Here is an 11,213-nt window from a genome sequence, read left to right as displayed (position 1 = left end):
GTACCAAATCCCGGAGACCGGAGCTCGGTGGTGATGACTGGTGAGTGATGAGGGCTAGTAATCAAGGTGAAGATAAGAAACAAATGCCCAAAGATTCCTATGGATGAGATGAGAGTATGACTAATTGAAGATGAGAACCTTATTCTTAACTCTAATTGAAGACAAAAATGAGGGAGATAGCGTACCAAATCCTGCAGGCCGGACCGTTGGAGCTTGGTGGTGATGACTGATGAGGGTGAGAAATCAAGGTGAAGATGAGAAACAAATGCCTAAAGATTTCATGGATGAGACAAGAGTATGACTTAGTTGGCTTTCTCTTCCAAAGACACTCTCAAAAAAAAAGTAAAGGGTACCTGATACATATTTATATTTGTGATTTGTGAGGATGAACATGTAAATATAATTTTATAATAGCGTATTTATAATTATATATTTTTTGGGTGAAAATACAAATATTCTTATCATAATTTTATAATAAATAAAAATAGAAGGGGGACAAATGAAATATTAAAAAAATATATTATATAATATGATAAAAAAAAACTTTAAAAGAAAATAATTTTTTTTAATATATTATATATTAAAAGAAATAGATCTGTTGGGGACTAGACAGTGCATAGATAAGATTGCCGGTGAAGTATGGACAACCACAATATGTGCATTAATTATCTCTCAACACTAGCCCAAAGTTAATTCAGGATGCAAACGGAGAAAACATATACAAATTGGTGAATTTTTTTCCTCATATTTTATGTGCTGAACTTTTCTCAAAAGAAAGAATGAAGGCAACTTGGGTTTGATTGTCCACCAAGAATTGGATATTGATTCAGGTCAGAAATAGTGATTAGACTTGATCTACATAGTTCAATCAATACACATGAAATCTTGCCTTGATACTAGGTTTATTTGGGTCATATTATAAATGCTTTAGCTAAACTAATTATTTATGGGAAAGGGAAATTTAAACTGTCAAATCTTGTTTAATTGAATCTCATATCCCAAATATTATTTCAAGGCATTTCATATATGAGCCTCTTCAAATAGGGCCTATTACTATTGTTTTTATGATCCCCATAGGATTTGATCAACAAAAATTTAATCATTGGAAATAAGTACATTGGTAAAACAACAGTAGCCACTGGCATGCTTCAATCAAAACAGGAATAACATGTAATATGTGTTTATGTAACTATTGGTTAAAAAAACATCATATGTCGCTCAAGTAAATGCACAGAGGAATATTTGCATGGATGCCCTGTATATAAAACACAAAAATATTTACCCTACATATGCGCCTCCAAGACAAAAAGTATAAATAAATGCCCTTTATTGCTGTAATTTGAAATAATATTAAAGACAAGATATTAGAATTAATTCCTTACCTTCAACGTCTCCCACTTCTCACTCCTATCTCATTTCTCCTAATTCCCTTCTTTTTTTTCTCACTCTCTCATTTCTGAGCGATTAGTTAGTTCATTTTGAACTCTCACATCCTCCAAGTATTTGCTCATAAAATAAAAAAATAAAGAGAAAAAAAATCAGAAAGAGACCTATAGAATAAATTGAAAGAGAAAGAAAACAAGAAAAGTAAATTTAGGGTCCGTTTAGATCGCGGAAAAGAAATAGGAATGAGAATGGAGTAATGTTAATGGGAATGAGGATTATGAGATGGGAATGAAAAAGATGTTTGGTTGGAAAAATGGGTATTGGGAACAGAAAAAAGTGGAGTAGGGATTGTTATGAAATTACATTTATACTCTTAGAATAATAAATAATATAAAAATATGTAGAAATATGCATTATGATTAAGAGGAAATAAAAATTGATGTTTAAAAAATATTTTGAATATAATTATTCATTTAATTAGTAAAATTAAATATTTAAATGTAAGAATTAACTTAATAATTTTGGATCTCCCCGTTAATTATATTTAGATATTAATTAATTAATTAATTAATCAAAATTAGTTATTATATAATTTGATCACAATAATAAAAAATTTAAATTAAACAATTTACTCATAATACATAATATTTCTTCCAAATCCAATGAAACTTAAAATCCCCATGCCATTTTTAAAATAACTAAATAAATATATGAATCAATAAAACTATTGCAATATGGGAGATTGTGTCATAATCAATGAAAAAAATTGAAAAGCAATGGTAAAAAGAAATTTTCATGTTATACCCTTCCAAACCCTCCAACTTTGGCAGCCATGTAATTATGATACAAATAGGCATCTCATTAACCTCAATTTGAAGCTTTATCTTTTGTTGGGTACATCCAAACATAGGCATGGGGTTAAGGGGGTAATGATGGCCATTGATGGGGGTTCATTACCCCATCCAAACGGACCCTTATAATGATAAATAAAAAGAATAATAAAAAGATTAAAAAGGGACAAAAATATCTTCTTGAAACCATTATTTTAACTTTACCAGCATGCATGATACACATGCAAAGTTTTGTGTAATGGTAGGGGTGAATATGTAATTATCTTTTTGTCCCCCAATATATACATATATAGCATGAAAAATGTATCCACATACAATGTTCACGATTTAAGGGCAAATCTCACCAACCTCATTCTATCTTTAGCTAAACAGTTACAAGCCTCTTCCGGAACCCTAGCACCATCCAATGAGAGAGCTAATGGCTCTGCAATGTACCCAATTAGAGAAACAGAGAAACAGAAATAGAGAAACAAAAGAACCAACCAACCTCCCTCCTTTCCCCTCTCCTTGAGGGGGAAAGAGTCTCTCCATCTCCTCCTTTTCCTCCTCCTCCTCCTCCTCCTCCTCTTACTCCCATTCATGGCCAAAACCCTAGCCCTAGCTCACTAAAGGGATTTCAAGATCAAGATTAATCTAAAATGGACAAGAAGGGATCCATCTTGATGCACAAGTACGAGCTAGGCCGACTTTTAGGCCAAGGAACCTTCGCAAAAGTGTACAACGGCAGGAACATTGCCACCAGCCAGCACGTCGCCGTGAAGATCATCGACAAAGAGAAGGTGATGCGTGTTGGCATGATCGACCAAATCAAGCGAGAGATATCAGTGATGCGTCTTGTCCGACACCCCAACGTCGTCCAGCTCAATGAAGTCATGGCTACCAAGACCAAGATCTACTTCGCCATGGAGCTTGTCAAGGGTGGTGAGCTCTTCAACAAGGTTGCCAAAGGCCGACTCAAAGAAGACGTTGCTCGCAAGTACTTCCAGCAGCTCATTGGTGCCGTCGACTTCTGCCACAGCCGTGGCGTCTACCACCGTGATCTCAAGCCAGAAAACCTCCTCCTTGATGAGCACGGCAATCTCAAGATTTCTGACTTTGGTCTCAGCGCCCTTTGTGAGTCTCGCCGCAATGATGGCCTTCTTCACACAATGTGTGGCACGCCAGCGTATGTCGCACCAGAGGTGATCAACAAGAAAGGGTATGATGGATCTAAAGCCGATATCTGGTCTTGTGGTGTCATTCTCTTTGTCCTTCTTGCTGGCTTCCTTCCTTTTCCATGACTCTAATTTGATGGAAATGTATAAAAAGATAATCAAAAGTGAGTTCAAATGCCCTCAATGGTTCTCCACTGATGTGAGGAGGCTGTTGAGTAGGTTGCTTGATCCTAATCCTAGTACTAGAATCACTATGGCTAAACTCATGGAGAACTCTTGGTTCAAGAAAAGGGTTCAAACCAGTGGAAGGCCATCAAAAGCAACAACATATAGAAGAAGAAGAAGAAGAAGTATTTCAAGAAGAAGAGGATGAGAAGGACAAGAAAACTACGGCGATGATGAAGCCGACATCACTGAATGCATTTGATATAATATCATTGTCGCCGGTGTTTGATTTATCGGGGTTGTTTGAGAGGAGAGGGGAGTAGGGAGAAGGTGGAGTCGAGGTTCACGACACAGATGCCGGTGGCGATGATAGTGTCGAAGCTGGAGGAGATTGCACAGGTGGAGAGTTTTAAGGTGAAGAAGAAGGAAGGGATGGTGAAGTTGCAGGGGAGTAAAGAAGGGAGGAAAGGGTTGCTTGCAATAGATGCAGAGATATTTCAGGTCACACCATCGTTTCATGTGGTGGAGGTGAAGAAGAGAGCTGGAGATACATTGGAGTATAACCAATTTTGTAATAGGGATCTCAAGCCATCGCTTAAGGATATTGTTTGGACATGGCAAGACCAGGGACAAGAGCAAGGGCAAGGAGGAGATACTTCGGCGCCGGTGCAGGCGGCTGTGCCGGCGAGGACTGACTAATACTTTGTTGACAATTCTTGTATTTTCTTGTTGGGTTTTTTAAATAATGTTTTTAAGGCAAAATTACTTAAAAGTCAATTGAAGGTTTCAACTTTCAATAATCAATACTATGATCTTTTTGAGATTATTCAGTCTATTGTTTTGAATTTTTTTTTTTCCTAAATATTAATAAACTATGTAGTAAGAAAGAGGTATATGTGAAGTGAGGAGCATAACTTTCTTCCTCGACATGACAAACACTACACTTTATGTAGAAGACTCTAAAATCCATGAGACTCGATGTCATTAAACCTGATATTATAGTGTTGAATTTTTTTAATTTTTGTTTATATATATATACCATAATGTTGCTTTAAAATTTATTTTGTTGTTTTATTTTATTTTTAATGCTCTTGTTAATAATGGGAATGAAGAAAATGGTGTCCATAGAAGAGAGTCCTTGATGGTTTTTCTGGAACAGAAAAAAAAAAACATCTTCACAAATTATATAAACATATATATACAATGGTGTTTTTCTTTTCGGCTGATGAGCAGTAATTATATTATAAGGGTTCAAGGTGGATTTAGGATTTTATCAATAGCTTGAAGCCTTTAAGCTCCAAGGAAAGAATTCGGTCTTTTGACTTGACATTCATTGTAATATTATAGTTCAAAAATTAAGATGTACTATATTATTGTGTGTATCAATAATATGATATTAGATTCAAGTTATAAATGAGCTTCTAATTTCAGATAAAAGTGCATGGATTTTTGTAAACTAAAATTTTGCTGAACTTTCTATCCCTGTTATTTTTCATATTTGTATTTGTTCTTTCATTAGTTTAATAACAATTATAATTTATTTATTTTTATTTAAATAAAATTAAATTTGAACAAAGCTTTGCGATTGGGTACAAACCAATCAAAGTTGAAATTTTTTTCCCGAGGACCTCGTGGAACTTGACACTTATCATTCTACAATTGGGCCCAAAATGAGAAATGTCTTCTAATATATAAGGGCCATGTAAAAAATTAAAAAAATTAAAAAAAGCTAACTCTTGATATTAGTTGAGACAGAACATTAATACCAGAAACCATAAGGTTTTGATAATGATTTTAATGTAATTTTAACGGTATCACATCATTGAATCTATTTTGAATAATTTTAAAACATATTTTAATTCACATGGCTGCTACTATACAGAATATACGTCATATAAATAATCATGTATTTAGGGTCATAAGCTACATTGATAACCACATGACTGCTATGTATTTTTTGGAGGGAGGGGAGAAATCATGTACTGCTATGCTAAGCATCACGGATTAAAATTTATATGGTACAAGGATTGAAATTTTTTTTTAAATATAAAAATATAATTAATCATCAGAAAAATAGAACGCTCAACCAACGGCCTTTGAGTCAATTGGTATCGGGTCCTTTACGTAGGACGTTCGTTTCAGAGAGAACCCGAGATCGAACCTCATGTCCTACGCAAGGTGAGGGCACATGGGTTGACGTTGAACTTTACTCCCCACACGCGTCGCAGGGTTCCGTGTTTGTCATCTTTCTCATATATATATATATATATATATATATATATATATATATATAGATCATCAGAAGGATGTGATTGAAAGAAAGAGAAATTCATAATGGGGAAAGCATAATTCTCCCAATTTGTTTGCAGTATTTTACAAAAGATAGAAGATTTAGCTTTGACTTTGTCAATACAATTACTATATGTGTTGTGCTTTCAAAGATAAGACGGATCAATGGTAAATCATACTGAAGTTATGATTTAAGAAGTTCTCTTTTTTACAAACTAATTTTCAATCAGCAAACATAATCGTTGGCAATTGAGAAAGAAAAACCAAGGTACATGCTCCAAAGGCTTCAAATTCAAAAGAAAGAAATAAAACGGTTGATTTTGGTAAAAAGAAAGAAATAAAGGTTGGCTTTTAATTTCCATATAAAATAATCGTTTTGGATCAGTTGAATTTTTTATTTTTTATTTTTTTTAGCTACTTTGGAACTCTTTTAATAAATAACAAATAAATAAAACACGTAATGAAGAAAATAATTATATCAATTAAAGAACAACTAATTAATGTTTATGGGAAACGTGGTTTTTTGAGTCTCTCCATTATAAACAAGGAATCAATGTTTTGAAATTCAAATTTGATCGAACTGTTCTATCTAGTTCAACAAATCCCACTGATGTCACCGGGTTGGGACATTCAAAAACCCAATATAAAGAATTGACTCAATTCATCCGATGGGTATGTAATTGAATTGGTCAACCTAGTCCAGTTGAATTGGGTCAAAATTAAAGATTACGGTATAAAATTTAATTTTTTTAATGTTATGTTTACTTGAATTTATAATTTAAATTATAACATGTTATCATGACATGTTTATTAACTTTTATTAAAAATATTAAATTGAATTTGTCTGAAAGACAATTTGTTTGTACTTTTGCATTATTGTTTTCAAATTTTTAATAATTTATAATACATTTTATATATTTATATATACAATTAAATTATAAAAATATATATTAGTGACCCATTAGCCTTCTCGAATCACACCCCTAGCTCAGGTTTTAAAACATTATAAAGAAATGAAAAAACTTAGGTGACAACAACCAACAAGCATAAAAAATAATAGAGATGAAAGGCTAGTAAAGCACTAACCGTGACAATGGTGATCAACAGATCATTTATTCTCGCATTTGTGAGTATGAACCGACTAAAACATTTTTAGGTTTTCTATAGATAATCAACCATATTGTTTTTTTTTTTTTTTCATTTTAAAAAAAATATAAACAATTCATGCATTCATATCCTTATTTTTGGACTTGGGGGAAAAAAATTAAAAACCAACCCTCACTGAAAATCTCTATTGCAAAAAGTTAATCTCATCTACTTTAGTTGAGAGCTCACAGGCTCTGGGATACTCTAGAATACTTGTAGTGAAAAAAAATCTTACAACAAAGATGTTGATAGATTATTCAAATATCATAAATCAGCGCTTTTTATTATATATTAGAAAAATTATATTGATATCAGTTTATAACTTGACATGACAAAATATAAGATCTGATTAAGATATATTTATTTTATCGAACCAAAATCCTATGTTTTTTTTTATCCCTTTCCCTTGGACTGTGCCAAATCAAATTACAAACATAGTGTCTCTCATAGAGTTTGTCTCTCCTTCCTCTCCTTCACACTTCCTTAATCTCTTCCTCCCCCCTTGCCATGGCAAAGGGGGACCGTCGGACGCTCGCTCATAGCAGACCCCCCCTAAGTCTTGGGCCCAAATCGCTTCTCAAGCCACTCGTCCGGTCAATAGTTCTCCCCTTCATAATCCGGAGATCTTGAACAAGATCAAAGCTTCTTCTTCGCAGTTTGTCTTGGTGGATGATGAAGCTCTTGGTAGGGCTCGTATGAAGTTTCAGAACTCCCTCTACGGGAAGTTCTTTGGCAAACCCCCGTCCTTTGAGCAATTGAAGTCGACCATATCGTCTAAATGGGCTGGTATTGGGGAGGTTTGTATCTCTAATCTTCCTAATGGCTTTCTCTTAATCCGCTGTGGATCTCATTTGGTTATGCAGAAGTTGCTTCAGGATGGACCTTGGTCCATCAATGGTATTGTTCTTCAGCTTTCCCCATGGAAGTTGTTCTTTGACTCGGCGTTCGCTAAGCTCAATCGGCAGCAATCTGGGTACAACTCCATAACCTTCCAGTGGACTTTTGAGATGGTGAATCGCTTGAATCTCTTACTGCTCACCTTGGTCCCCTTCTCAAGGTGGACGATCTTACCATCTCATTAGCTCGGTCCAAGTTTCGCTAGGGTTTGTATTGAAATCAATCTCTCTAAAACCCTTGTGTCGTGGTTTTTGGGTTGGTGATAGCTCCCATCGTGTCTTCGTGCTGGTGTTGTATGAACGGCTTCCTACCTTATGTTACTCTTGCGGGATGGTTAGTCATGGGTCCAGTTCGTGTCCTGGAGTAGTGGTGGTTAGAAATGGCGGAGTCCATCCACCCCTCCTGCTTTCAACAGGGGTCGGAGATAGGCTCTAGCTCGGCTATAGGCGTTGTTGCTCGGACGATGAACTTTAGACGCTAATGGCACAGAATCTCTGAGTCATGATATTTTCGATGGAACCCCTGGAGACCTCTTGGGAGACGGAGTTTGGCCCTTAGATGTTGGTTGCTCGGCGGCGAGGCCGCGGTCGTGGTCGCAGTGACAGGCCTCGCGTTGGTCACATGACCACAGACGAGGCAGCTGAGAAGCACGCGGATGGGATGGTTGTCAAGGAGTCTGGCAGTGGAAGCATACATGGCGGGTTCGGGTGAGAGACAAAGGCGGTTTCCTTGCTAATCGTGCCCAACGTAATGAGTCTTTTAAAATTGATGTGACTCCCTCTGCAGACCTTTCTCTACAAGAGAAGGTCCATTCTGACGGTAGTACTCCTCCTTTTTCTCGGGACTCTAACGTTACTTTTTCTGGGGACCCCTAAGCCTTCCTCTTCTCGAGATAGGCCCATGGTCGCCCATTCTGAGATCCAGTCTGATGCCCTAACCCCTATCTCACCAGCTCTCGGTCTTGAAAACCAGCTTCTGGCTCCTAGACAAGCGCATTCTTTTTCGCCACCTCCTATTATTCGTGCATCCTTTCCCCTTAATCCCCTCTCTGGGTACTAACGGAGCTAACCCCTCCCACTCGATGATAGTTGAACATGTTTCCACAATGCTTCAAGCGGATCCTCCGGATACTAATGTTGATGATACTGAAGGATCCCTGGAAGACTGTGGTGATGAGATGACTGATGGAGACGAGCCGGATGATCTGATGACTCTTGGTCAATGTCAATCTGAAGCAAGGAGAGAAGCTTTTAATTCGGAAAGGATCGCAAGCCTCTATGCCCTCTCTTAAGAAGGGTAGAGTTGAGCCTGCAAGAAAAGGGGTCTAGTGACTGATTTGGTCCTTATTTCGAGTGTTCTCCTCCTGCATATGATCATACTTGTTTTACTCGTTTGTTTCCTTTCTTTTTTTATTCATGAACTCCTTTAAAATCATTTGTTGGAATTGTAGGGGCATCTCTGCGAGGGATACCTCTAATCAAGTTCTTAAACTCATTCGGAGGCATCGTCTAACTATGATTTGTCTTAAGGAGACTAGAGCTAATGAGGATCGGGTTGCTCGCTTTTGCCATCACCTTTCAGATTCTTGGGGTTGGACGACAATCCTTGCAGAAGGTTACTCCGGGGGTATCTTAGTAGCTTAGCAGAAGTCCATTGGTAAAGTCTCCCCGATCGCCATTTCTAGGGGTGCCCTACATCTCATCATTTTCTCCGAATCATTTTGGTAGCTGTGTTATTTCAGTTATTTATAATTCTTCTCATTTTCAAACCCAATGTTCTTTGTGGCACGAGCTCTCCAGGATCTCATTTTGTTATGATTCCTTGACTTGTTATTGGAGACTTTAATGTTGTTAGCACTCGTGATGAGCACAGAGGGGGTTCTTACGGCTATTACACTCGTAAAGCTCGCTATTTTGTTAATTTTATTGAGACTAATAACCTCCTTGGTTTGCAGTTCATTGGCCCTAGGTTCACTAGGTGTAATAAGCAATCGAGCTCTGCTAGACGCTGGGCTCGTCTTGACAGGGGTCTGATCAATTTAGAGTGGTCCTCTCTTGGTAGATCGACCAATCTTCATCACCTTCCGAAGGTTTTTTCTGATCATGCTCCTCTTTTGATCACTATTAATTTATCTAACGGACATTTTCGTTGTCCTTTTCACTTTAACAATTTCTGGTTGGATTATGTTGGTTTGCCATAGCGCTGTTCGTAGGGCTTGGGACTTCTCCCCTAATGGTAACCCTCTGCATTCTTTCACCCATCTTTTATCTAGGTCCCGTGCCAATATTTTAAACTGGTGTAAAGCAAGTTTGACTAACCTTGTCTCGGACATTAGGAATACGGAGAATATTATTTCTTATGTGGAATTGTCTGATTCTCTTGATGTAGGCTCTCAGATTTACCTGGTGGAGATGTATGCCAAATATGCTACTCTGGAAAGGCAAAACGCTAATAAATGGGTCCCAACGTATGCACATGGCCTGGGTTTGCGATGGGGATACTAATTCTAGGTTCTTCCCATAATACCACTCGTATCCGCAAGCATAACAACTATATCTCTCAGGTAAAGGATTTAAATGGTAACCTCTTCTCTGATCGTTCAGGTATTGAGAATGCTTTCATGAATTTTTATTCTCATTTGTGGTCGAAACTCATCTACTGATTCTTTCTCTGATATTTTAAGTGCTATCCCTAATGAACCCCCCGAGCTTTCGGCTTTGGATTGTGATTTTCTCACTCGTGAGGTTACTCGTGAGGAAGTTTGTTTGTCTGTTTTTAAGCTTCCTTCAGGTAAAAGTCCGGGTCCGGATGGTTTCAATGTTGAGTTTTATCGCTTTTTCTGGCCTGATATTGGGGATAGTCTGTTTGAAGTTGTGAATTATTTTTTTTGCTAATCCTATCATGCCTAATTCTTGGGGAAAAACACTTATAGCTCTTATCCCTAAAAAAGATAATCCTTTGTCCATTTTTTATTATAGACCCATCTCTCTGTGCAATGTGTGTTTTAAAATTGTTTCTAAAATCTTGGCCAATCGTTTGAAGCTCGTTCTCCCTAATCTCATAGGTCGAGAACAAGTTGGCTTTGTTTCGGGTCGTTGTCCCTTTCGATAACATCATTGCTTTGCAAGAGGTAGTTCATACTTTAGAAACTGATAGTAAGAACCCCCTAGGATGTTAATTAAAATAGATGTGGAGAAGGCTTATGACATGAATAGCTGGAGTGCAATTCTTGCTACTCTTACCAAAATGAGTTTCCCTTCTATTTGGATCTCCTGGATAAAATCCTGTATCACGTCTATCTCCTTTTCCTTCCTTATCAATGGTC

The 11,213-nt window shown here is 36.9% G+C and overlaps 1 protein-coding gene across 1 annotated transcript; it reads left to right on the top strand.

The window, feature by feature from the left end:
- Window positions 1-2,852: 2,852 nt before the first annotated feature.
- LOC120280751 (CBL-interacting protein kinase 5-like) lies at window positions 2,853-4,279 on the top strand. Its single transcript, XM_039287696.1, is given in 4 exon segments — window positions 2,853-3,508; window positions 3,510-3,677; window positions 3,679-3,876; window positions 3,878-4,279. Coding segments are annotated over 4 exon segments (1,377 nt in total). The 5' UTR covers window positions 2,853-2,875; the 3' UTR covers window positions 4,256-4,279.
- The last annotated feature ends 6,934 nt before the right edge of the window (window positions 4,280-11,213 follow it).

The sequence above is a fragment of the Dioscorea cayenensis genome, chromosome 17 (assembly GCF_009730915.1).
Source record: "Dioscorea cayenensis subsp. rotundata cultivar TDr96_F1 chromosome 17, TDr96_F1_v2_PseudoChromosome.rev07_lg8_w22 25.fasta, whole genome shotgun sequence".
NCBI classification, from domain to species: Eukaryota; Viridiplantae; Streptophyta; class Magnoliopsida; order Dioscoreales; family Dioscoreaceae; genus Dioscorea; species Dioscorea cayenensis.
Note: the sequence above shows the minus strand (reverse complement) of the source record. Positions and strands in the feature narration are given on the sequence as shown.